This window comes from Cordyceps fumosorosea (genome assembly GCF_001636725.1).
Source record: "Cordyceps fumosorosea ARSEF 2679 chromosome Unknown scaffold_18, whole genome shotgun sequence".
Classification (NCBI taxonomy): domain Eukaryota; kingdom Fungi; phylum Ascomycota; class Sordariomycetes; order Hypocreales; family Cordycipitaceae; genus Cordyceps; species Cordyceps fumosorosea.
In genome coordinates, this window is record NW_017387318.1 from 283,240 (window position 1) to 306,597 (window position 23,358).

The 23,358-nt window shown below is 52.4% G+C and overlaps 6 protein-coding genes across 6 annotated transcripts; 3 read left to right on the forward strand and 3 right to left on the reverse strand.

The window, feature by feature from the left end:
• Positions 1-4,661: 4,661 nt before the first annotated feature.
• On the reverse strand, positions 4,662-5,501 carry ISF_06767 (cell division protease ftsH; the record flags this gene model as incomplete). Its single annotated transcript, XM_018850371.1, has 1 exon — positions 4,662-5,501. The coding sequence occupies one exon, from the start codon at positions 5,499-5,501 to the stop codon at positions 4,662-4,664; it is 840 nt and encodes a 279-aa protein (XP_018702411.1).
• Positions 5,502-9,749: 4,248 nt separating this feature from the next.
• Positions 9,750-10,455, forward strand: ISF_06768 (Protein kinase-like domain protein; the record flags this gene model as incomplete). The annotated part of the gene is made up of 4 exons (XM_018850372.1): positions 9,750-9,789; positions 9,841-9,959; positions 10,021-10,189; positions 10,253-10,455. 4 exons carry the CDS (start codon positions 9,750-9,752, stop codon positions 10,453-10,455), a joined length of 531 nt encoding a protein of 176 aa, XP_018702412.1.
• A 4,749-nt stretch (positions 10,456-15,204) lies between these two features.
• Positions 15,205-17,257, forward strand: ISF_06769 (Zn(2)-C6 fungal-type DNA-binding domain protein; the record flags this gene model as incomplete). Its single annotated transcript, XM_018850373.1, has 6 exons — positions 15,205-15,267; positions 15,357-15,660; positions 15,804-16,461; positions 16,520-16,659; positions 16,715-16,976; positions 17,011-17,257. The coding sequence occupies 6 exons, from the start codon at positions 15,205-15,207 to the stop codon at positions 17,255-17,257; spliced, it is 1,674 nt and encodes a 557-aa protein (XP_018702413.1).
• A 707-nt stretch (positions 17,258-17,964) lies between these two features.
• Positions 17,965-19,836, reverse strand: ISF_06770 (Dihydroxy-acid/6-phosphogluconate dehydratase; the record flags this gene model as incomplete). The annotated part of the gene is made up of 2 exons (XM_018850374.1): positions 17,965-19,699; positions 19,745-19,836. The coding sequence occupies 2 exons, from the start codon at positions 19,834-19,836 to the stop codon at positions 17,965-17,967; spliced, it is 1,827 nt and encodes a 608-aa protein (XP_018702414.1).
• A 739-nt stretch (positions 19,837-20,575) lies between these two features.
• ISF_06771 (Peptidase S14, ClpP) lies at positions 20,576-21,553 on the reverse strand (the record flags this gene model as incomplete). The annotated part of the gene is made up of 5 exons (XM_018850375.1): positions 20,576-20,961; positions 21,070-21,211; positions 21,264-21,289; positions 21,344-21,362; positions 21,416-21,553. The coding sequence occupies 5 exons, from the start codon at positions 21,551-21,553 to the stop codon at positions 20,576-20,578; spliced, it is 711 nt and encodes a 236-aa protein (XP_018702415.1).
• Positions 21,554-21,766: 213 nt separating this feature from the next.
• Positions 21,767-22,946, forward strand: ISF_06772 (hypothetical protein; the record flags this gene model as incomplete). The annotated part of the gene is made up of 2 exons (XM_018850376.1): positions 21,767-22,091; positions 22,159-22,946. The coding sequence occupies 2 exons, from the start codon at positions 21,767-21,769 to the stop codon at positions 22,944-22,946; spliced, it is 1,113 nt and encodes a 370-aa protein (XP_018702416.1).
• Between the last annotated feature and the right edge of the window lie 412 nt (positions 22,947-23,358).

A 23,358-nucleotide genomic window follows, 5' to 3' on the forward strand; every position in this document is an offset into this window, starting at 1 on the left:
GTTGAAACGTATTACCCGTCAAAGTCGGTGGGCCATGTAAATCAACCGCCAAAATTAACCACCCTATTGTAATTAAAGCAAAATAAACAAGTGTGCGGATTTGTCAGTACTGCTGTTTGATTGGCTTCAGAAGGCGCCAATTAGTGGTGCGGGATTGGCTAACTAGCTAACTTTAGCTACTGGCAAAAATCGCCAGCATGATCCACACCATGGGCGGTTGGCCAATCGAGCAGTAGGGCCTCAAGCGAAGACCAGTGCGGTAGATTTCCATCAGTCAAAGTAAGCAGTTGGGCGATCGCATGCTGTTATCATTCATATGTGGGTTTTTTTAATTAAAAAAGCAGGCGTTCATCGGTTAAGGTTTAATGGTCGACACTGGCAATTTGGCTACAGCCTCAGTCCAGCTCAGAACAGCAAAGATAGATCTAGACAAAGCTAACTGTTGAAGTTAGTGGTCTCAGCGACTGAGCAACCCTGTAACTCGCCAATGCACCTATCACCTCCAGATTAGCTAACGAAGTTATACATTAATAAAACAGTGCAAGTTTTCTGAGTCCACTGAGGATAGTAGCATGTATTTTCTATTGATTCGTTGTTTCCGCCATCATCCAAGACATTCTCTAACGTAATTCTTGATTTCACTCTCCAAAATATCATTGCATAATGAGCTGTCAGCAGCCGCACAATTACCGACATCAGACAGCTTAGTGCAAACGTTCTTTAGTTGATCCGGCACACTTTCCAAGGCCTTTGAAAGCAATATCCTGGTCGTTTGGTTATTTGCTTTAGTAGGATCTTCCCTGCGTGAATGAGTCAGACTTGGAGGGTGCAAGATATGCAATCGCACTTACGCAAAGGAAGCCGCAGTCTTGGAGAATGCGAGCAGAAGAAGGGGTGATGAGCGAATAGCGTCTTTCCAACGGCCGCCGATGAGCCTGAAACGACGCAAACGGCCTGTAGCGGTGGGTGTGTCTTGCGCATTACGATAGAGCTCATATGCTATCGCAGCATTGGTTTGATGGGGTTTCGTGTCAATAGTACCGCAGTAGTTGTGAAGTTGTATATTGCTCTTCAATGATTCCAGGAAGTCAAATAGCTGTACATATCCAAATCTAGGAGGAAGAAAGGGTTCGGCTTTGCCGCCTATGACACTGTCTAGCGCTCGAACGGCGCCAGCAAGCCTCTGGACGGTAAGCGGACGATTTGGTGCTATTCTAGTGCTACCCAACAGCGAAAACCAGGCAGTGAACGTGGGCTCCCATGTCTGCGCAAAAAAATTTATCGCATCGGATCGGACAAAATGCCGGCAAAATTGCAGAGGTGGAGGCAAAGGCCTCTTGCGCTTTCGCTTCGGCCGCTTCGGTTTTACAATCCTGGAACTGTGCCGAGTTTTCTGGCAGTTCGTTCCAGTCGATGCCTCTACAGATTTGATTAGCCGCAGTTTTCATAATGCATAGTCAACTAAAGTGATGAAAGTTGCAAACGAAACAAACTATCACGCGCCTTGTACAGCGCATTCGTTGCCACTTGTGTCAAAATAATCCAGCATTTCGATATCCCCATCATGGTGGGAATTTTCGCTGCTGGTGTCTTCCTCTAGAGTCATGGTTAGAGCTTCAGCAGATATAGTGCTTACACTTGAGCTTACCTGCGCTCATCTTGTCTGCACTATTATTCGGCAAACTCAGTCTTGTCATACGCTGAACTAATTTATCGACAGCGAGGCAAATCGTTACTGCGGTGGTATGATATATCAACTTTTGCGATTCAAAAAGGCCTGCGCTTTAGGATATTTATAGGGATTGTTAACTTTCAAGTGCTTGTTTTAGCGTATCACACTTAGCGCTACATGATGTTGTCCAGCGACTGGAGACAGCGAGGCAGCTTCGCTGCAGCCATGCGTGTCCGCACTGGTCCACTAGGCAATCATTTGTTTGCTTTCAGCTGGTACCTTGAAAAAGTTAATATTGATAAAAGTAACATTTAAAACAAACTGGCCACAGAATTGTCACTAGTCATGGGTCGTTATTGTTGTAGATTGAGTGCTGACGGCAACCCGCTCTCGAGCAGTTGCCATTATGCTATCCTCATCTGATTCAGCCATGAAAATTCTGAAATAAAGTCTTAGCCAAGATGACGATGTGCATTATGCCTGTGAAGTCCTGCGCATTCCCGAGCAACAACAATTATTCGTTAGCTCTTTTAAGACAGCTAGCCTGATATTGTTCGGCTTTGTAGCAGACTATCTCGGTATCACTGAGCTAGCGTTAAACTCTCGCAACTCATCTGCGTCCCATCAGTCGCATTGAAGCTTGCATTGCCAATGCAAGCTTGAATAAACTACTATACACTGTGATCAGGTACGGATTCGTACTTTTTGGGCAAGTCAGAAGGCGGCTAGGACAGTCTATGAATTGATAAATAAATGAACAACTAAGTGAGAGATAATCTCGGACTTGAGCCCCGAGGCCAAAGAAAGAAGGCTTGCTAATTTGCCACGTTTTCACATTAGCCAGTCGATGATCGCGGAAATGAAGGGGATTCTTATAGACGCCGGCTGGACAGCAAGGCTACCCCTCATGTTCTAATTAAAAGATCGGCCTGCCGGACCCTGTCAAGCTACTTCTCGCTATTTTTGTCCTCGGCGGCAAGTCCACGCTTTTGACTGGCCCATCAGCTCCTTGGACTGGCCGCCCTGGAGCCCCACCCGGCTGGATTCTGGCCCCGATATGCTATCTTGTCCCGGCGACAAGTCGACGTCTTTGACCGGTCAGGTATCTCGCCATGCCCGCCTCTCCCCGTTCTTGCTGTGAGGGCTTGGACGATTTATTCAATCTATCTAAACGATCTTGGAAGAAGAGAGATCCAGGGGGACCTCTCTTCTAGGTTGAACAAATCGTCCAAACCCTCACACAGGGTCTAACCCGTGACACTCGCCCTCTCAATTATGTTGCTTCTGATTAGCTGAGAATGAAAATCCGGCTATCATTTGTCTAGGCATGTTCGCTGGCCTTAGGTGCTGGCAACACCGGGAATGTGTGTACAGGGGCTCTTGTGCAATTGTTCATAAGGGCTGGCTGGGTGCTGGCAGCTCGTCGGCCGCTGCAGTAGATGACTATGGAAGGCCTTTCTTGGTTTCCAGCGCCTACTTCCCGCCAATGTGTTGGCAGCGGTTCTACGGGCCTCAGGACGATCCAGGTTGCCAGCACTGGCGTTCGCTAGTGTGCTGGCAATGTGAGGGGGGTGCTGGAGACACAGAAGCTACAGTATCCCACCTCCTAGCGAAGGTTGCCAGCACGTTGGCCGGAGGTAGGTGCTGGCAACGGGGGTTGCTGTTCCCCAGGCAGACCTGCCCGCTGAGGTGCGTTAGTGCTAATCTGCTGGCAAAATTAATTCCACACTTGCCGGCACAGGGACAAGCCTGGTAACTCAGCTAACAGCCCTGCTAGCAGCCACCAGTTGCCAGCGCCTGGCTTGACGCAGTATGCTGGCAACTATCAGCTACCAGCACTGTCTAAACTGCCGCTACCAGTAACTCTCAGCTATCAACACTTACTAAACTACCATTACCAGCACTAGGAGATGCTAGAGTGTCAGCAGTGTCTAGTTGCCAGCACAATAAACAAGACGTTGCTGACAACAAGGCCCACAGGCATTGCCAATTAAAACAAAGAAGCTAGAATGAGTTGTCAGCAACACCATTAAAATAAACAGGCAAGAATTAGCTTGCCCGTCACCAAATTACCAGCTGTGAGGTTTGGACGACTAGGAAGAAGTTAGAATCTCAATCCAGGGATCTTGGTACAAAAAGGAAGAATCGAAGAAGTAAAAAGCAGTAAGAAGAGAGATTCAGGGCCCGTGGTGAAGGGTGTCATGTTGTGACAGCCAGCGCTAGGGGTCAGTGCGCACCCAGTTATTTCACGAGAGATCCAGGATATCTCTCTTCTTACTTCCTCAATTCTTCCTCTTTGTACCAAGATCGTTTCAATAGATTGAACAAATCGTCGAAACCCTCACAAAGGGAGCCACAGCAGGCTCATCAGCTTGAGCAGAAAAGACCTTGGGCAGAGCTGTGTGCTCCGAACGAGTGTGTCCCTCTCCGCGGGCTTGGGTGCTTGGGACCGTTGGCAGGGCGGGTTATAGCGGCGGAGTGATGCACAATACGGGCGGCAATCGAAAGTCCCATGATCGGGTAGAACGAGATGGCTAAACTCAGCACGTGGTATAAGAAACCGTCCACTCGTGTTTTGTGCAACCGCCTTCAAGGAATTTGATATATTTTTCCTCGATAGATACTGTATACGGACTACTAACATGGATAAGGACCGGCAGCTGGCAGTTTGCAAACTAACACACTGTTGACCACGACTGCACATCATCCATGCTAACGAACACATCTACTGCCTCCTCACTCTTCGTGTTCATCGTAGAAGTGTAGCGCCTCAGAGGAATGAAACCTTCCCCCCCCTTTTCAACCCAGGAGATGACATTTTCCACTGCGTCTCGAGGCGAATGCCTGTGCGCAATCAGAAATGACAAGATCTGAGCCGGGCTATATTTCATCGCAGGCACACGATCAGCGAACATCGCTGCCAGCTCCTGGATATGCTTCTGGGTATCCTGAGCGACCTGGTTGTTGACGACTCCTTCGTCCTTGTCTCCTACTCTCTCGGTCTTGCTAGACAAGGGCAGATACCCTCCACGGAACCTGCGCCATCAATCGCGTTGAGAAGACCAGAGAGTGTCACGCTGCTGCTTGTGCTCGACCCAGCATCGCTGTTTTCACGACTCTTTGCGCTTTCGATGGCATCGATGTCCTCTAGGAGGAGGATGCATCGTGTTGGCAGTTTGCGCATTAGGTCGCTCAGTGTCGCATCGTTGACTTTGGACAGGTTCATCGCGTAGACGTCTAGACCAAACTGTCCAGCAGCCGCCAAGCTGAGACTTGTTTTGCCAGTTCCGGGCACGCCATAGAACAAGTAGCCACGGTGGTAGAGCTGGTCGTGCTCGGCGTACCAAGATACGGCCACTGGGTCAAGGTACTCCGCAATGTCGTCAAAGAAGTCCTTTTTCACGTCCTCGGGAAGGATGACAGTATCTATCCGCTTTTGACCCCGTCGCGTAGCGAGATTCCAGCGGTCATCGCTGTTCATGTAAATTGCTGTCTTGCTTTCCGTTTCTTTCTCCAGCGTGACCTGGCAATCGTGAAGAAATTCTTTCAGAATTCCGTTCGACGTACCCATGCAGGAGAGCAGAAACCGTTCACGATGCAAGTACCCTTCTTCTGGGACAGCGCGCAGGTAAAGAAGCTTGCTTTTGTACCAAAAAGACTTGCGTAAGTTCTTTGGACTGTACTGCAATGTGTTCTTTGTCGCTCCGTTCCCCGGCTCAGCTTGCTTTCCGAGAGTCACAATCGTGGATCGAGTATCTGTGGCGAACGGCTGAGATTGCACCCAGTTCCTCAGGGTGTCGTACGAATCATCGGAGGGGCGGAGCACCATAGAAAACGCTGAGAACGGTTAGAGTTTAGGTGGCCCTGTGACATGAACATGGTAGACCAACTGAAATATTTCTCCACGATCCTAGCAACACGGCCATGGGCAAACCTCATCAAGAAAGTGACCAGGCCATACATGCAGAGTAGGCGGGCGCCGAGATGAGATTTGCCCGACGTCAGAGGTTGGATATAGTTTAATGCAATGCTAAAACCAGGGAACAAGGTGTCCAAGAAGGATATTTGCGAGTAAAGAGCACCAAAAATGTCGGATGGCATGTTGATCACTTGCGACGGTAACGAAGAGCTTTGCTGCTTTTTGAGTATAGAATTTGTCCAGAGGCAGAGAAGCGACGTACCGGGAAAACGCAGCCTTATATACATAAATTGGAAGGAAGAAGCCTAAGAATGCTAGCAGGATGATGATAGTAAGCGTAGTCGAATGTCGAGTAGAGAAGCGGAACATCTATAGCATATCGCCATCCGACTGAAGGGGTATACTGCAAGCCGTATGCACACTTTTTGTGATACATCACCTTCCATCCATGTAAAAGCCAGGGTACTGTGATCCGCCTCATCATTGAGATTCCCAACAGCAGCACATCCATTGCTACACTCCAAAACCATGATAAAATAATGTTTCTCGGTGTTCAGCCAGGGAACACTAATGTGGACGGCTGCATGTATCATCTGCAAGCCAGTAGCAACTTGGGACATGGCTGGGAAATTCTGTGCATTTACTGGGTATTTACCGGGCAATTGCCGTGTATTTTCTGGAATTTTGAGGGGCTAGATATTGGGCAAACACAGGTAAAGAGAAGTAAAGCAGCTATGCGCTATGCGTTTAAACGAGCGCCACGCCCCAGTATTGGCATTTTGCCCAGTAGTTACCACGTATATACCCATTATTTCCCCAACATTATCCTGATTCTTGCCCGTCACTTTTCTTCTGCAACCCCTCCAAATTATGGAATCTCCACGCCTACTCATGAACGCCGGAGGCAAGCGGGGATTTTCCCACCAAGACAGCTATGACGAGATTAACACAGAAGAACTGCAAACCCTTCTTCGGCTTGCCCGACAAACAGTCTCTTCCCTGGAAATGGAACTTGCTGGGCGGTCGTCTGTCAACGGATTGCCACCCAGCGTCAGAAACTGCGTCGAGAAATTACAATCTACGTTGCATAAGCTTACTGTGTTGCAACGCGTGGATGATGCATCTGGTCTAATGTCTACAGCCGCTAAAATAATGCAAAACGAGCAGGCACGACGACGGGAAAAGATATACAAGCAATTTCTCATTGATGTTCGTGATCAATGTGGCGCTGGAACGGCCTTGCTGTGTTCCAAAGGATTAGGCAAGCGGAGGATAGTTGATTTGAACAGTACAGAGAGGGTTTCGCTACTAAGCTATCTAAAGGCTAACGATGCTACCTTCCAACATCCGGTTCTTGAGAGCTATGCGGCAAAGCTCGGGATCTCACGAGGAACAACAACTATCCCAACCAATACATCAAGTTCGATACAGCATTCAAATGCTGAGAGACGTAAGTATAGGAAGCGCCTTTCACCCCAGCTTGCCAACATCGTTTATGCAGAAATCGGCATATCAACATCACGAGAGAAAACTCGCCCACCAAGTGATGACAACAGAGGTAACGAATGCCAGAACTAGGTCTAAAGCTCTACTCACTCACATTGTGCAACCAGAAATGAAACACATGTATACGAATGCGCCGGCCAGTTGCGTGGCACGTTTGCCTGAACCACTGAAAGGAGCGATCGAAAACAGCAGGCTCTTTCAATGGGAAAGAAGCCAAGGCCATGAGACAACAGGATGCATAACCACTGTGTTACCAAAAGACAATACCCAAGATGTAACATTTACTGTCTGGTGTGGAAATGTTTACGGATACCACCTGATCAGTTTTTTCGGCCTCCAACATGCTATGTCCTCTTAAATTTGGAAATATACAGTCCCTCCTCTTACATACACAGAATATCCTGCAGGTACATTATACGGAGCTGACTCTGTCGACGGGTTTGCGTTGTCGATGTGTGTTTTGTAGTCCCCCGTCTGCTGTTGGTATATCGAAAGGTAATAGCCTTTGAAGTAAATTGTTCTATCTTCGGCCGTTGCGGGAAAGTACTGAGTGATGTCGTTCTCCTCTCGCCCAGCAAGGGCCTCGTCGCCAACCTAAGAAGCAAGTTAGTCACGCGCCAAAGTGAAGTTTTGATTCCTGACTTTCTGACCGCCATAGACACAATGAGTGTACTGCCTCTCCGATTTGCAGGGGAAAAAATGCAGACACGAGCTGGAGTTGTCTCGAAACAATACGAACTGACACCACTGCGACAAGGCTGCTTCTGTATGTGTTCGAACTCCGGAACCTCCGCAGCACTTAGCGCTGTTTTGTCGCGATGAAAATATCCAGAAACGTTACGCTCTTAACGATGATAGCCACTCGAGTCGTAAGAAGTAATGAAAAGTTGGGAAAGAAAATTACCACCTGGCGCCGATGGGGTCCATGACTGCCCGTAAATAACCATGCGGGGCCTTCAAGTGGGTATCCAGTGATGTAATGTCATTCGAGCCCGAAGTTAAACCGCGTTGTTTTTGGTGGCTAAAGTACCTTAGGCGCAGCCCATGTAACTGCGGGGCTTGCTGTTAAGTATCAGGCACCAACTTTCTACTGAGCATAATGGGACGGAGGAACGAACGAGCAGCATTGCAACATACTTCGCCTTTACTTCCGCCGGCATTAAGCCGTCTTCAGCAGTGTGAAGAACTTGACGCTCAGATCATTGTTATTTTCTCATCAAGGAGTTGCCATCGAAACTTCACACATAGCCTAATTAGCTTCCCGCATCAGGGTACACATGCTTCTTCGTCACGAAGTCTCCGTTCTCCTTGATCATCTCCACAGTCCAATGGTCACCCTTGGGATCGGGGTTTATGGGGTCATTATGTTTTGCTCCTCTGATACATGTTAGCCACTGTTTTCACTTCCCGTCAAGACATCCATTTATTCACTTAACGACCGCTTCAGCGACTCCGCGTCGTTCCAAGTCGACTTTGTTCGTGTCATAAAACTTTTTAATTGCTGTCTCTGCCTCCAGCCGCTTTTCGGGGCTATTTCTGTAGATATCATCTCTAAACCATCTGATAGCTTTGAGAGGGAAATTGAGGATTGCTGTTCGGAGCATTTGCACGTATCTTGCACAGTTGGAAATTTATGGATAGAGAGAGGAGAACCTTCTCGACTAGCAATGCGAGGACCTACATGAATTTTGAGCGGGCGGAACAACGTTAAACCGCTCACGTGTCTCGTCAATCCCATGCCACGCGTATATCTTCGACATGCAGAGTGACGCGACCCGCGTTAGACGTTCCAGCATTTCAGAAACATGATAAATTTAATAAAAGCAACGCTAGCAAATGCGCGCAGCCGGTTTTCAAGGCTTTCTGCGCCGCTATGGCAGCTTTCGTTGTCGAAGCCGGTTAACTCTCAACAATGCCTAGAAGAGCCGGATTATTACCAACGTGGAGGTTTTCATCCTGTCTCGCTCGGCGATACTTTCAATTCTAAGCGATACACTATCCTGAGAAAATTAGGCTACGGACAATATTCCACAGTATGGCTTGCTAGAGACTCGAAGTAGGTTGCCCGTTGTCTGGTCAAACCAAGTTGCTGATGACGCAGATGCCAGCGATACGTGGCACTAAAAATGCTGAGAGCTGATTGCTATGGCGGCTCTCACGATATCTTTGAGCGTGAGATTCTCTCGAGGATTTTGGAGGTGTCTCGGAGCAGTTCTCATGAAGGCTGCAAATACCTACTGCATCTCCTTGGACAATTCAACCATAGAGGGCCAAATGGAGACCACGTTTGCCTCGTTTTTGACGTGCTAGGGCATCATCTAGACTTCCAAGCCGCCAAATACGAAGACGGAAGGTTACCTGTGAAGGCTGTGAAAGAAATTGTGAGGCAGCTTCTAACGGGGCTGGACTTTCTTCACAGAGAGTGCGGCATCATTCATACAGGTATGGTGCAATACATCACGGAGAACCTGCTGTAGTTCGTTGCTGATTTAACAAATAGACCTTAAGCCGACGAATATACTATTGGAGTTGGAAACTCCAAACGATACCATTTCGGAGTACCTCGAATCTGTTCCTCCACGGTCGATCGGTCGCCAAAATGGTGCTATAGTCCCACTTCGGGAAGTTATCACGACACCGCTCGTCACCGATATGGCATCGCTGCACGTCAGGATCATTGACTTTGGCGTTGGTACGTAGCTGTCAACGTCTCTAGTCGAAAAGCCTGCTGACTTGCGCTTAGCTTCCTGGCGGGAGAATCATCTTTCAGATCTAATTCAGTCACTCGCGCTGAGGGCACCCGAAGTAACTATCGGCGCTCCCTGGGATACTGGTGTTGATATATGGAGCCTTGGGTGCCTTGTAAGAATACTAAACGGCCCTGTTGTGGTAAATGCTAATTTTTTTGGCCTGATACAAACAGGTTGTGGAGTTTGTTCAAGGCATAGTTCTCTTCTCTGGAAAAGCGTCAGAAAACGGAACATGGACCGCCGAGGATGACCATTTGGCAAGGATTGCTGAAGTTCTCGGCCCGTTTCCGTCTACCCTGCTTGAGAAGGGGCGTCGCTCCGCCGAATTTTTCGATGAGCAAGGTATAATCTCCACATCCATCGTACTGCCACTTGGCTACTTTGCTAATGTATGTGAATCTCCAGGGAAGCTTATTCGAGTTCGTAACTTAAAACCAACGAGCCTTGAGCGCTTGGTTAACGGCGACGTGAAGCCCTTCATTAAGCCTGCTGATATGCTAGAGACTGAAATTGGTATCTTCATCGATTTCATTAAAAGTATGCTGGCAATTGACCCGATGGCGCGAAAGTCTGCGGCAGAATTGTTACAGCATGAGTGGCTTTCTTAGTCCTGCACGGTTGCAAGGATAGAAATGGGACGAAACATTTGAGACTTTTGCCAAACTCACCGAGCCCTTTGGGGCGGGGTGGGGTTAATACGGCGCTGCTTATCCTGTGACACGTTGTCATGCTGACAGCGGGTGTCTGCCATTGAAGTTGCTGCGTCACCGCATCAGGGTTTACTGACTCAGGGAGACTTCGATTCGGCGACTCATCGTGCTTTGTTCGTCCTAGTAGAACGTGTTTCGGTATGCTGTAGTCTTCCCGGGAGGACATCGCTTGGACGAATAGCGTTGCGTGTTTTAGTTCGGCTCGGTGGGTCGGTCTGCAGTGGCCTGGCTTCTCCACCGCGAGACTAGATCAGTGTGGGTTTACAGCATCGCTTTGTAGACCTTCAATTGGAGCCATGCGGGGTTTGCATGTGGTATGCCGGCGTTTTGCAATGCGACATATGGGCTGCGGTCAAAGTGGGGAACGTGGGCTGAAGCCGTGGGCAGTAAAGAACAGAAGGAGGACAACGGACGATTAACATGCTGACCCATTAAAATTTCCCAGCTGTCGATGCGGACAGATGCTTGCTGTCGACTGTTGTATTTTTATGTAAGTTTTCATCGACAGCCTAAGGTATGTTTCCCGATGACACAAATAACATGCAAGCAAATTCCATAACATAGGCGCAGGCTATATATCTCAGAGCTGGCCAAAAGGTTTGTCGGTGCAGCAGAACCGCACTCGAGCGGCATCAGCCGCTACATATGAGCGAACGCTCATAATTAAGCAGGCTCAGTCAGACTTTTCGTCGCTAGAACATGGGCACCAATGGCACCGGAGCAATGACCAAAACGGCTTTTTCGTGTTAAAACGGCACGCTGCAGAGTGATAGTCAATATTACGAGGCATAATCACGTACTAAATAAAGGCCTGTTGTGTTCGTCACAGCAACAACCCTAGCTTTCGTGCCTCCTTGTGCCACGTCTCAGAACCAAACAAATCCACCACTAAATCTCTAGCTTCCTGCAAGGCGTCATTCCCTTCGAGGTAGGCGACTGGCAGCCAGGTAGGCGCCCAATGAACTTCGCACTCTATAGCGCCTCTCGCCGCCTGTCGTGCTCCTCCCAAACGTAAAAAGGTATAGGACTTGCCGCTCCTCACTGTAGCGTTTTTCTTCTGAACACGACTCGGGCCTCCAGAGCGCTGTTTCTTGCCACGGCGAGTCCTGCGCGACATGGAGTCCCCATCCAGTGTATCAGCTTTCTTCGGCTCATCAACCCTTCGGTCGTTGCGGTCATGTACATCGGGTAACGCCGCCGCGTCTTCATCGTCACCTAAAGAACTCGATTAGCCAACCCGTAGCCGGTTGCATAACATCTGAATCTACCGTACCTCGAGTAGCCAAGATATCGGACCCGATACAATGAGTCTGGGCAGCCTGGCCGCTCATTACCTGCTCATATTTGGCCATGAGTGCCTGAATGCGATCCTCATTGTCGGCAGATGAGAATGCTGTTCTGTCTTCGACAATATGCGATGATGAATGATTCAGGACTGCATCGCTAGGCTCGGGATTCATGTCGCGGTTGACTTCGAGCTTTTCTGTTCCCCCACCCGAGAAAATATCACGGGAACTAACAGAACTGGCTCGGGAGGAAGCGATCGAGATCGGAGAGTCAGATAAGAAGCCGAGTCTCTCAGACAACTTATCCTCGGTGCAGGGATCGGAGGAGCCCATCATTTTCAGTAAGCCTCGATTTGTTTGTCGTAGTCGTACCAAAGAAAGGGTTAGGAAGACGAAGAAGTATGAGGGTGCAGGTCCAGTTCACAAACAGGACGAGGGAAACTGGCCAGCTATATATCGTCGTGTTTCGCGGCTCAAGCGGCCGTAGAACGAGCCATCCATCTGGACCTGCCAATGCTTCTGGGCACTCGCTTTGTTGTAGCGTTCTAGCTGACGTAGGCAACATGCAGCGTTCTGTTGCACAGCCAGCCAACTTCGTCGCAACACCCTTTTTTCCACTTCAGAAAGCGCATAGGTGCCTCGCAACCTAGGAGAGGGGCTCCCAAGCCACCACCGAACGGCCAAGCCAGCGAATCACGTCCTAGCATAGCTTGTCTTCCGTTGCGAAGCCCGAAGCAAGGTATCGGAAACCTTACATCCGAGAAGCAAATATCGTATGATTGGACCGAGTTGAGTGTACCGGCTGCATTAGTCGCACGCAGCTGATGCAGCTTCGCCGTGATGGCAAATCACGACGCCGAGACGTGGTCAGGGGCTCCCCACGCGGTCGCAGATCGGCGGGCCTTTATCGGTGGCTCTTTTGTAGTTTGATACACAGTTAATGCAAGCCGCATGCATTGCAGTCAGACTCCCCCCACATGTAAGCCAGTCCATGGCTTCCGCTATGCCACGCCGAGTAGGTCATTGGCGAGCGTACACCGGTGGCCATGAGGATCTGCTGAAGTTGGCTTGGACACGTGTCATTCGGAAAGCGTCCGACGTCTGGCGGTGTAGAGCTGAACACGTCACCGTGTTTCAGCCCTTAGTAAAGCTGACGTGGCAGTGCACGCTTCGCCATGCTCTTTGCAGTGGGAACTTCCAGTGGCGATGAGCGGCAAAGAACCAGTCGGCTCTCGTTGTTTTTCGTCACTTTCGGCGGCGTATCGACAACAAAAAAAACTTCCATAAACAAGGTCATCGGAAATTCGAAAGGTAGCGAAACGGCGTTCAGGATGGACCCAGCGTTAGTAAACTCGTCAGTCGCGTCGTCACGGCCGGGACGGCACGAGTAGGGTCAGCATTGTGGCCTCAGCTGACAAAATTGCGACATGTGCGGGTGAGTGTCGCTGCAGCTAGGCAAGGGGGGATGTGATGCTGTCGAGGCAAAGGGAGACGAGAGGACAATGGGTGGGAATGTGAAAATGATGGGCGGAAGACCTTGGAGAGGATGGCGGTCGAGTCTTATAGAAATCCGTAAAGCGGCCAGGTGCATAAAGTGGGGCAGCTTCACTGAATCGCGCGAAAAGAGGGGCTGAATAGCAGAAAGGGAAGGCGGTGGAGCGGGGCAGCGAATTTGCAACGAACGACTTTACTAGGCCGGTATCTACGAGAAAGGTGTTCTAGCGGCTTTCAAAGGAGGCATTATGACGAGATTATGACTTCAGAAAGGTGGCAAGGCGGGCCTTCCCGCCTTTCTGCCGCCCGCTAACGTTACTAGAAACAGGGAGACAGGATCTCGAGGGGACAATGAGATTGGTCCCGCAGAATCTGTGAGTCCGCTTTTTACCTCGTCACAAGAGCAGGAACCAAGTTGGACGCGGAAGATGTCGAATCTGGCTCCGGCTTGGACAAATAGTATTGGCATTGGACGCGGGTTGAAGACCTCACCCCCAACCCCATTCACAATGACTTAACTAACTAGTTACTCCCGTCGTCTGCTTCTTGTTCTTGTTCGCTGAAGGCAGTAGCCTCTCTTGAATCAAATTCAAGTTTAAGCCTTCAGGAGCATTTTCTCCTTAAGCCCTGTGTCACGAGGCCGAGTTAATAATAACTTATCCAATGGCAAGCCTTTCCTTCTTCCCCTGGGCTGACGCGCGAACAGGGGTTCATACTGTACCTGACCAACTAACCCTATTCCTGATACTGATTTGTTTTTACTCCCTTATGAGGTGATGTTTTCGCTCGCGTAGCCTGGGGGTTGAGATACTGCAGATATAGTAGACGACAAGTATGCGTGCATAAGTGTCTCTGCGTCTGATAAAGGCAGCCGCAGCTGTGTGCTCCAGCAAGACAGGGAAACAAAGATTCAGCAGACGCATATCGCCCTCCAGTCTTGTGTGCCGTGCATTTCGGCGCGTGCTCCCCGTCCTGGGAACAACAGGATGTGGCCATCTCGGTGGCGTCCCTCCCCTCTTTATCTGCATTAGGAAGAGATTATCGGCAAACAAACAAAAGTTGAAAAGGCCCCCTTCCTTCCACCTTTCAATTCTCCGCATGGGAGGCGAGGTGGGTTTCTTGCCCGACGCCTATCTTGGCCGTTTTTTGCCCTGGTGGCTGCCTGACATGAAGCACCCACTTGGGCGTGATGAAAGCGAGGACCAAGGGTCGTCCCTTCTCCTCTGGCGAAATGTGCTACTGGTATCCGTACATTGCTAGAATCTAGCCTCGCTCAGCTGTCTGTATTCGTATGACGACACATGTCGGTTGGGCATGGCCGCCCAATTCGCAATGCCGCATCCGTAACTGACCGGCCAGAGTCTCGGGAAGCGTGGCCGCAGCATGCATGGTCCGCCCTGTTCGACCAAGGGGCTGAGGTCTAAAGTCGGTTGTATCTGGTGAATGCTTGGTCTGCAATCTGTACAAGTAACCCCGTCAAAGGGTGTGCAGCGCCAGTGTGTGCAGGCAGGTGAGCGTGCAGGTGGGGGAGGGGGGTTCAGACCAATGAAGGAGCGCCCGTCTTCACTTTCTGTCGGTTTGGTGTGATATGCATCTTGTTTGCAGGGCCTTGGGGTCTTGCTGCCTTGTTCGCCATTTGCGGTCCAGCCTCCTGCCGTGCCCCAAGATCTATCTTCCTCTCCCCTCGGTCGGAGTCGTCTCCCAGCAGCAAGTCTGGTTGATCGATTATTCCCTCCCTGAGCTCTCCTTAGCCCTCCTTCTCCTTCTCTCTTCTCTTTTTTCTTCACTTCTACTCTCTCCTGTACAATAGCTTTCGAAAGGCAGTCGAGACCCTCCCTCGCCAAGTCGACGCGGGCTCCTTCCCACCATGCCGCGTAGGCCATCGCTGGCATATCACGCCTGCGAGCTCTGTCGGCAGAGGAAGCGAAAGGTGAGAGCCGAGACAGGCATTTTCACTCACCCATTCACTGTAGACAAACCTCGCGTCCTAACACTTTCTTGTCATCGTCACCCACGTAGTGCGATGGAGACGGCGCGAGCGCTTGCAAGGCTTGCCATGACGCCGGCGTCGACTGCGTCTATCTCACGCCCACGCGCATCTCCAAGGCGGACTTGCGGGATGAGGTAGCCAGGCTGCAGACAGTCAACTCGGAAAATAATGCTCTGCTCGACGCCATCTCATCTCGCAAGACGAGCCCCGCGCAGCTAAGCGACATCCTGCAACGCCTTTCCAACGGCCACTCGCGCGCCGACGTCGCCGAGATGATAGCACAAAGCCCCGGCAGCCGTGACCGAGACAGGGACGGAGACGGAGACAGCCGTGGTACGACTACTACATACACTCCTACTTGGACCATCTTACGAAGCACACGAATCTACCTGCCATAGCTCACACTCCCCCCCCCCCCCCCCCCCCCCCGCTCCTTCTTTCCGGCATCCTAACTAACTGCAACAATTCTCTGCTAGGCGGCTCCTCGGCTTCTATCCGTACCTCGGTATCGAGTCCCAAGACCCTCCTCTCCAGCGTCCAAGACAGCTGCCCCAAGAGCCCCCTCCCCGCGAGCGTCGCGACGCCCCCCAGGGCCGCGTCGTCCCCCACGCGCTCACACGTCCAAGCCAACCTAGCCTACTACAGGTCGCAGCTCCCGCAGCTCCTTGACTTCATACTCGCCCGGGACTGCCTCCCATTCTGCCCTATCAGCAAAGCCCACCTCATGCGCGACCTCGAGTCCGGCGCCGGGCCGCACTGCTCCCCGGCCCTCCTGGACGCCCTCCTCGCCCTAGCGACTGTAGTGGCTCGGGAAAAGATGGCGGCCATCGTGATTCCGCGCGTGCACAGCGGCGACGACGTCAGGCAAGGGCGCCTCGGCGACGCATTTGCGCGCGAGACCATAGCCGCCCTGTACAACGGGTCCGGGCTGCCCCAACGGATCGCCGACATCCAGGCCGTGGGGATACTCGCACTGTACTGCCTCAACTGCGAAAAGATCAAGGACGGTATAGGCTTTGCCGGTGATTTTGGCGCGGCTATTGCCGACAAGTGGGAGGCCGACCGTGCACAGCCCGACTGTGTTGATCGACAGACGCTCACCAGCACATATTCTGCTGCCTTGTCGCTCAACAGGTAACGCGATCTGTTTCGTAATGATGGATCCAAGAATCCAACTGATACTTTGCCTCAGATTTCTGCTCTTAATCCAGGATTACCACAAATCCTTGGATGAACTGGCCATCAAAGTCGGGATGGACAAGTCCCCGCTGTGTAATAGCAGCAGCCCTGATACCACAATATCCAAAGCCAACCTCTCCGGTTCAATCATAGGTGGGAATTGCCTCAAACACGACTTTTTCCAGAACACGTCGCTGAGACTCTTCAGATAATGCCTTCTTCGCGCGAGACCCGAGTCTGCTGCCCAACAGCCCCAAGGTCATCGCCGCCAAGCTCTTCGAGTTTACCGAATGGTTGTACAAGGCCAGGTTTCTTTCCGAGAAAACCTTCGACGAGGCAATCAAGGTGTACCAGAACGGCCTTCGCTGGTATGAATCCTTCTTCGCCTACACCAGCAGCCCGTCCTACGAGACGCCGTTGATACTATTTTCCCAGTTAGTCCTCACAACCCACCCGGCCACGGAGTCTTGGTTCGTACTTTTCTCACCTCTCATCTCATCTCAGCGCGTATTATCAGTTTGGCGTCATGTGTCTTCTGACACCATACGTTCTCGAATCAGCCGCCATCACTTCGGACGGGACTCTGCCCATTGTAGCGTGCAGGCAGGCGGTGAGCATCATCAAGCAGCTGATCCAGCACTACAGCCAGCTGTACAACGACGAGCAGCTCCTCGACTTCATGCCGTTCTTCAGGACGGCGGCCCTTGCATTTTTGGAAATTTGCGATACAAAGATACCAACGGAAATTTGAATGATGATGATGGTGGTGGTGGTTTTAATGGAGAGCTAGCTCCCTTTGCGTCACCTCACTTTGCTCCTGGCGGTCTACTTAAGTAACATGCGCGAGACACCTTGGCATGCAACATAGATGACTTCATAGCTGCGAACTTGCGGAGCAGCTCCAGTATTCTGATGCATGAACTGGACTCGATAGGCATCGCCGGGTCGCCTCCCCGTCGCTCTAGCCCCCTGCCGATGCTCCTTGCGGCATAAATGTTCCGCCTCTGCAATGCTTTCGCCTGCGTACTCGAAGCCCGCCTCCTGCAGCTCCTCTGAGTAACACACCGAGTCCTCCATCCCTCGACGTAAGGATTAGCCCAACACGATGCAGATCAGGGCCCAGCTCGGGGGAGGGGAGTCCTGAGTCGACAACATGCCGCACATGGTCACTCGCATAAGGCAAGTTGTCAGCCATCGCAGAATAGCCTCCCATTTCGATTTTCAAAGTTAGAAACGTAACTGGGTTTTCAATTATGAACATGTAGCTACAGCTAAATGCAATGACAAACAACACGTACCACTACATGGTATTTCCTGAAAAGAAAAGGAAAAAGAAAACTCCCAATTTGAAACTTTTCTCGTTGACAGAACTCGACGGGCCTCTCTTTTCAAAAGACAAAAAACATAATGACAAAAAAAAGATAAGCGAAAAGCGCATTCACACAGTAACTTCTTCCATCATTGCGCCTTGTCCGTCACGCAGCCGCTGGACGCGTCCGTGACGAGGCGGGCGTACTTTGTCAGCGTGCCTCGTGTGTAGCGCGGCGCCGGCGCCCTCCACGCCTTCCTGCGCGCCGCCATCTCCTCCTCGGGCACCTCGAGGTCGATGACGCGCTTCTCCGCGTCGATGACGATGTGGTCGCCGTCCTGGACGAGCGCGATGGGCCCGCCGTCGGCGGCCTCGGGCACGATGTGGCCAATAATAAAGCCGTGGGAGCCGCCCGAGTAGCGGCCGTCGGTGAGCAGCGCGACGTCCTTGCCGAGGCCGGCGCCCATGATGGCCGACGACGGCTTGAGCATCTCCGGCATGCCGGGCCCGCCCTTGGGCCCGTCGTAGCGGATGATGACCACCTTCTTCTCGCCCTTCTTGAACTCGCCGCGCTCGAGGGCGGCGATCATGTCGGGCTCGCTGTCGAAGACGCGCGCGGCGCCCTCGAAGCGCAGGCCTTCCTTGCCGGTGATCTTGCCGACGGAGCCGCCGGGCGCGAGGGAGCCGCGCAGGATCTGGATGTGGCCGGTGGGCTTGATAGGGTTGCTGAGCGGGCGGATGATGTCCTGGTCGCTGGGGAAGTCGACAGCGTCCTGGACGTTTTGCTTCATGGTCTTTCCGGTGACGGTGACACCGGAGCCGTCGATGAGCCCTTCCCCGATGAGGTACTTGAGCAGCGCGGGCGTGCCGCCCATGGCGTGCAGGTCGGCCATGACATACTTGCCCGAGGGCTTGAGGTCGGCGAGGAAGGGGATGCGGTCTGAGACGCTCTGGAAGTCGTCAATGGTAAGCTTGACACCGGCAGCGTCGGCGATGGCGAGCAGGTGCAGCACGGCGTTGGTGCTGCCGCCGAGGACGGTGATGACGACCATGGCGTTCTCGAGCGCCTGGCGGGTGATGATGTCACGGGGGCGAATGTCCTCCTTGAGCAGGTTCTTGATGGCCTCGCCGACGCTCGCGCACTCGGCCATCTTCTCCGGGCTGTCGGCGAGGTTGCTGCTGCTGCCGGGCAGGGTGAGGCCGATAGTCTCGATGGCGGTGGCCATGGTGTTGGCCGTGTACATGCCGCCGCAGGCGCCCTGGCCGGGGCACGCGTGGCGGACAATGTCGAAACGCTCCTCCTCGGTGATCTCGCCGCTAATGTACTGGCCGTAGGCCTGGAAGGCTGAGACGATGTCGATGGGGGCGCCGGCCTTGGTGCAGCCAGGTTTGATGCTTCCACCGTAGACCATGATGCTGGGGCGGTTGACGCGGCCCATGGCGATGGCGACGCCGGGCATGTTCTTGTCGCAGCCGGGCAGGCTGACGTTGGCGTCGTACCACTGTCCGCTCATGACAGTCTCGATGGAGTCGGCGATGATCTCGCGGCTCTGCAGGGAGTAGCGCATGCCGGTGGTGCCCATGGAGATGCCGTCGCTGACGCCGATAGTGTTGAAGCGGTAGGGGATGAAGCCAGCCTTCTTGACCGAGTCGCGCACCGCCTTGGAGAGGTCTAGGAGATGCATGTTGCACGGGTTGCCCTCGAACCAGACCGAGGAGATGCCGACCTGCGCCTTGTTCATGTCAGCCTCGGAGAGACCGGTGGCGTAGAGCATGGCCTGCGAAGCACCCTGGGACTTGGGCTGCGTGATGGTGCCCGACACCTTGTTGAGCGGCGTGGGCTCGTCATTGGCGCGACGAGGCGATGTTGTCGAGAGGTAGCGGCTGGTCGCGTTAGTCAAAGCCCTGAGGGTCAATTGAATCCCGTACCTATTATGTGTGGCATTGATGATGCTAGTAGAAGCTTTGGATAGGCTGGCCAGACCGGAAACAGGCCGTTGGCGCAGGCAATGGGACAGCATTGTGTGCGGAGGTGTGATGCAATGGATGGTTGAAAGGGAAAAACTTAAAGGGTGACGGACAGACAACGGCCGACAACGGTCTCGGTTATTGTGTTGGTGGTCGTTTGACAGACGCCGCCGCTGCCGATGATGCCGCGCTGAGCCAGAAAAACGCAGAAAAATAAAGGTGAGTCAAGATCAAGTTTCTCTTTATGGTGATTTTTTAATTGGCTTTTATTTTCGGTGCTGCCCCATTTGGTGTCTGTCCCTGTGATCTTCCCTGTGATCTCTGTCCCTGTGACTTGGAGCTCTTCGGCTCCCCGCCAAAAGTTAGAGGCCCGCTTGGAGCTGATTATTGTAATTGCCGCATCGTTATTGGCTGGGGCAATAGCGACGATCGATTTGCCCTGAACACAACCAGCCACAGCTAAAGCTCAAAAGACAGTAGCAGACACAAGTACTGCATGCATTTTATTAAGCCGGCTCTAATATTGTTATCAAGATACTGCGCGTGCAGAACATGCAATATAAAAATCCCGGAGTCGTGTCGAATATCCACAACACACCTACCCCTGCACCTCGAGCTAGACTTGGTCCGGCATCGGAAAAACGGTTACGGTCAAAAGGAACATTCAGCCGAACAGCACTTTTATAACACCAGCAGATGCAACTTATGGCAAGGGAATTTGGTATGTTGTGTCTCCTAATTATTACACACGTGTCCATAACCCATCAGTATAACCCGTTATCCACGCCTGTCTCACGACTGAGTGCCTGACGATTGAGCCTTGTCCTCATCCTTGACGTCCGCATCTGTTCGCTTCGTCAGAATCTCGTCAATGACGCCCAGCTCAAGCGCCTCATCAGCACTCAAGTACTTGTCTCGCTCCATCATCTCGTTGACCTCCTCGAGGGTATATCTCTCGTGGCCCTTGGCCTTGTTCAGGTGGTGCCGCATAATCTTGTTGGACTGCTCGCGAATCTTCTGGATCTGGTTGGCGTAGATCATAATGTCCGACGCCTGCCCGCGCGTCCCGCCGAGCGGCTGGTGAATCATGATGGAGCTGTGCGGCAGCGCGAACCGCTTGCCAGCCTCGCCGCCCGCGAGCAGGATGGCCGCCATGGACGCCGCGCCGCCCACGCACACTGTCGAGACGGGCGACTTTATATATGTCATCGTATCGTAAATGGCCATTCCTAAATTCGCCGCTTGTTAGAGAGTCGCAACGTGTGCCGGGCCAGCGCTGAACCCACCTGACGTCACGGAACCTCCAGGCGAGTTGATGTACATTGTGATGGGCTTTTCGGGGGTGTCGGATTCCAGCCAGAGAAGTTGGGCCACAATCGAGGCGGACATGTAGTCGTTGACTTCGCCATTGAGGCAGACAATGCGCTCCTGGGCTTTGTTAGTGCGTCGCAAGTCTATCGCACCGGCAGCAAGGTCCTACCTGAAGTAGCTTGGAGAAAATGTCCCCTACAATGCGTCAGTCTCCTATTAATCGTAGTCCGTGGCATTCTGCAACCATACATGTCTTTCGACCCGCGGCCTACATATCAATTAGCATTTCCCGCGGCAAGCCGCTGTTGCGTCACCACTCACAGACGTCTCTTCAATGTACGGCATCGGCAGATAATCCATAGTTGGTGCCGCCCTAGACGATTCAGAGAATCCGAAGCATCTCGTCTGCCTCGTGGGCAATCGGCGCAGCGCCGGCAATATCCTCGCAGTTCGATACATGGTTGTGGAGTTTGATGTTGGAAGAGCAAAGCTCACATGGAAGCTTGGAGCTTCCATGCAGGGCAGCTAGCGGGACCGTTTTAAGTGGGATCCACAGGTAGACCCCGACATGATTTCCAGCGCCCCCAATTCTTGCTCCGACGATATCCTCTTTTAATTGCGATACCACCGAGCTGTCGCGTGCGTGCAAAAGGCCAACTCGCGCGAGCCAGCATGAAGCGATGCACGACAGACGTTTCGCGCAGACTGCGTGCTTCTGACCTGGCGTTTGCGGGTCGGCGATGGACGTCGCATGCCAGTGCCTCTTTGACGGACGAGGCGCTGCTTGAAAAGGTTGGCGCGCGGCTCAACGACGACAAGTACGGAGAGAAAATCACACTCGATTCTAAGAAAAAGACGATATCGACCGATTCTGGCGAGCTGCCCATGTCCCCCTTGTTTGACCCCGCGTGGATCAAATCACGGAGGCGAAAAGCAAAAGAACCGCCGCGGCCAGCAACTGGCCAGTTCCAAAAGCATCTTCGGAAGAACCCATTCGGTACGGTTTCTATGCAAAGCAGTTTTAATTGGGACCCTTGAACCTTTGACAGCTAACAAATGCACAGCGCAGGCCCTGGCAACACCGCTGCGATACTGTCCCGTCACCAAGACGCATCAACCGCGATACTTTTTACAGCGATTCGACGTAATTCGACATCCAGAAACGAAGAAAGGCTGGCTAGCTCCCTCAAACGACGATTACGGCCACATACAAAAAAACCATGAAATACGAGCAGACGGGACGCCCATCGCGGCGTCAGCTAGCAAAGCAAGCCCTGGCAGCGCAGACGAGCATGCACCCCGGGTGACGGGGTACGTCGCGTCGCAAAAGTCCGTCTTCGATGCACTGTCGGGGCCGAACAAGCGGTTACGGGGCTCCCTGCTCGCGCGCCGGGCGGGCATGTCTGTGAGCCCGGACGCCAGCGCGCCAGTGTGGCGGCACGACATGAGCGAGGTGGTGCTGCGGGAGATGCGCCGCGAGGCGGCCGGTGAGCTCATCCGCCGAGCAGCCGTGGCGAATCACAAGTTTGTGCAGCCCTGCGCGCGGTGGGCGGACGTCAAGGACGTGGAGCGGCGCGGTTGCATCCTGTGGCTGCCGCGGGCGGAGGACAGGGCGACGGCGCGGCAGCACGCGACGTTTGATGTCGTCGACGCCAACTACGATTCCAAGATGCCGGTTCATAACTTAAACTGGCTGCTGGGCGAGGAAGAGGTCGCGAGGCTGCGCGGCGAGTCGGACGTGTTCAGGGATAAGGGGCTGCTGGTGCTGAAGAGCTGGCCGACCAAGACCATGGTGCAGTTGCACTTGCTTTTGTGGAAGCTCCAGGGCTATTTGGATGGTCCAACGAAATAGGAGAAATTTTCTCTTCTGTATATATGTAGCATATTAAGCAATAATCTCTAGACGAGAGTAACGGTTCACGGCAGATTCTACTGCAACGCAAGGATGACAGAAATGGCACAGACCCAGTCGATAAAAGGTGAAGCTACGAATCAGAAAGAGTGGAATGCTAGTCTAATCTTGCCATTGATAGCAAAATGAGCGAGACGGCATCAGTACCTCCGTCGGGGCCGGCAAATAAGCCTCCTTTGAGTATCAGCAGCCGACGCTGACAGGCCGGCTCGTCTGAGCCCAAGGAGTAGTAGTTAGGGAGTGCTGATTGAGAGTAGAGGCGGTGCTTGCTCTATGGTACAACGTGCAGGTATCAGTACATGATTGAGACGGCTGTAGACCAGCGGCCGCGAAAATCGAGAGCTTTGGGTTC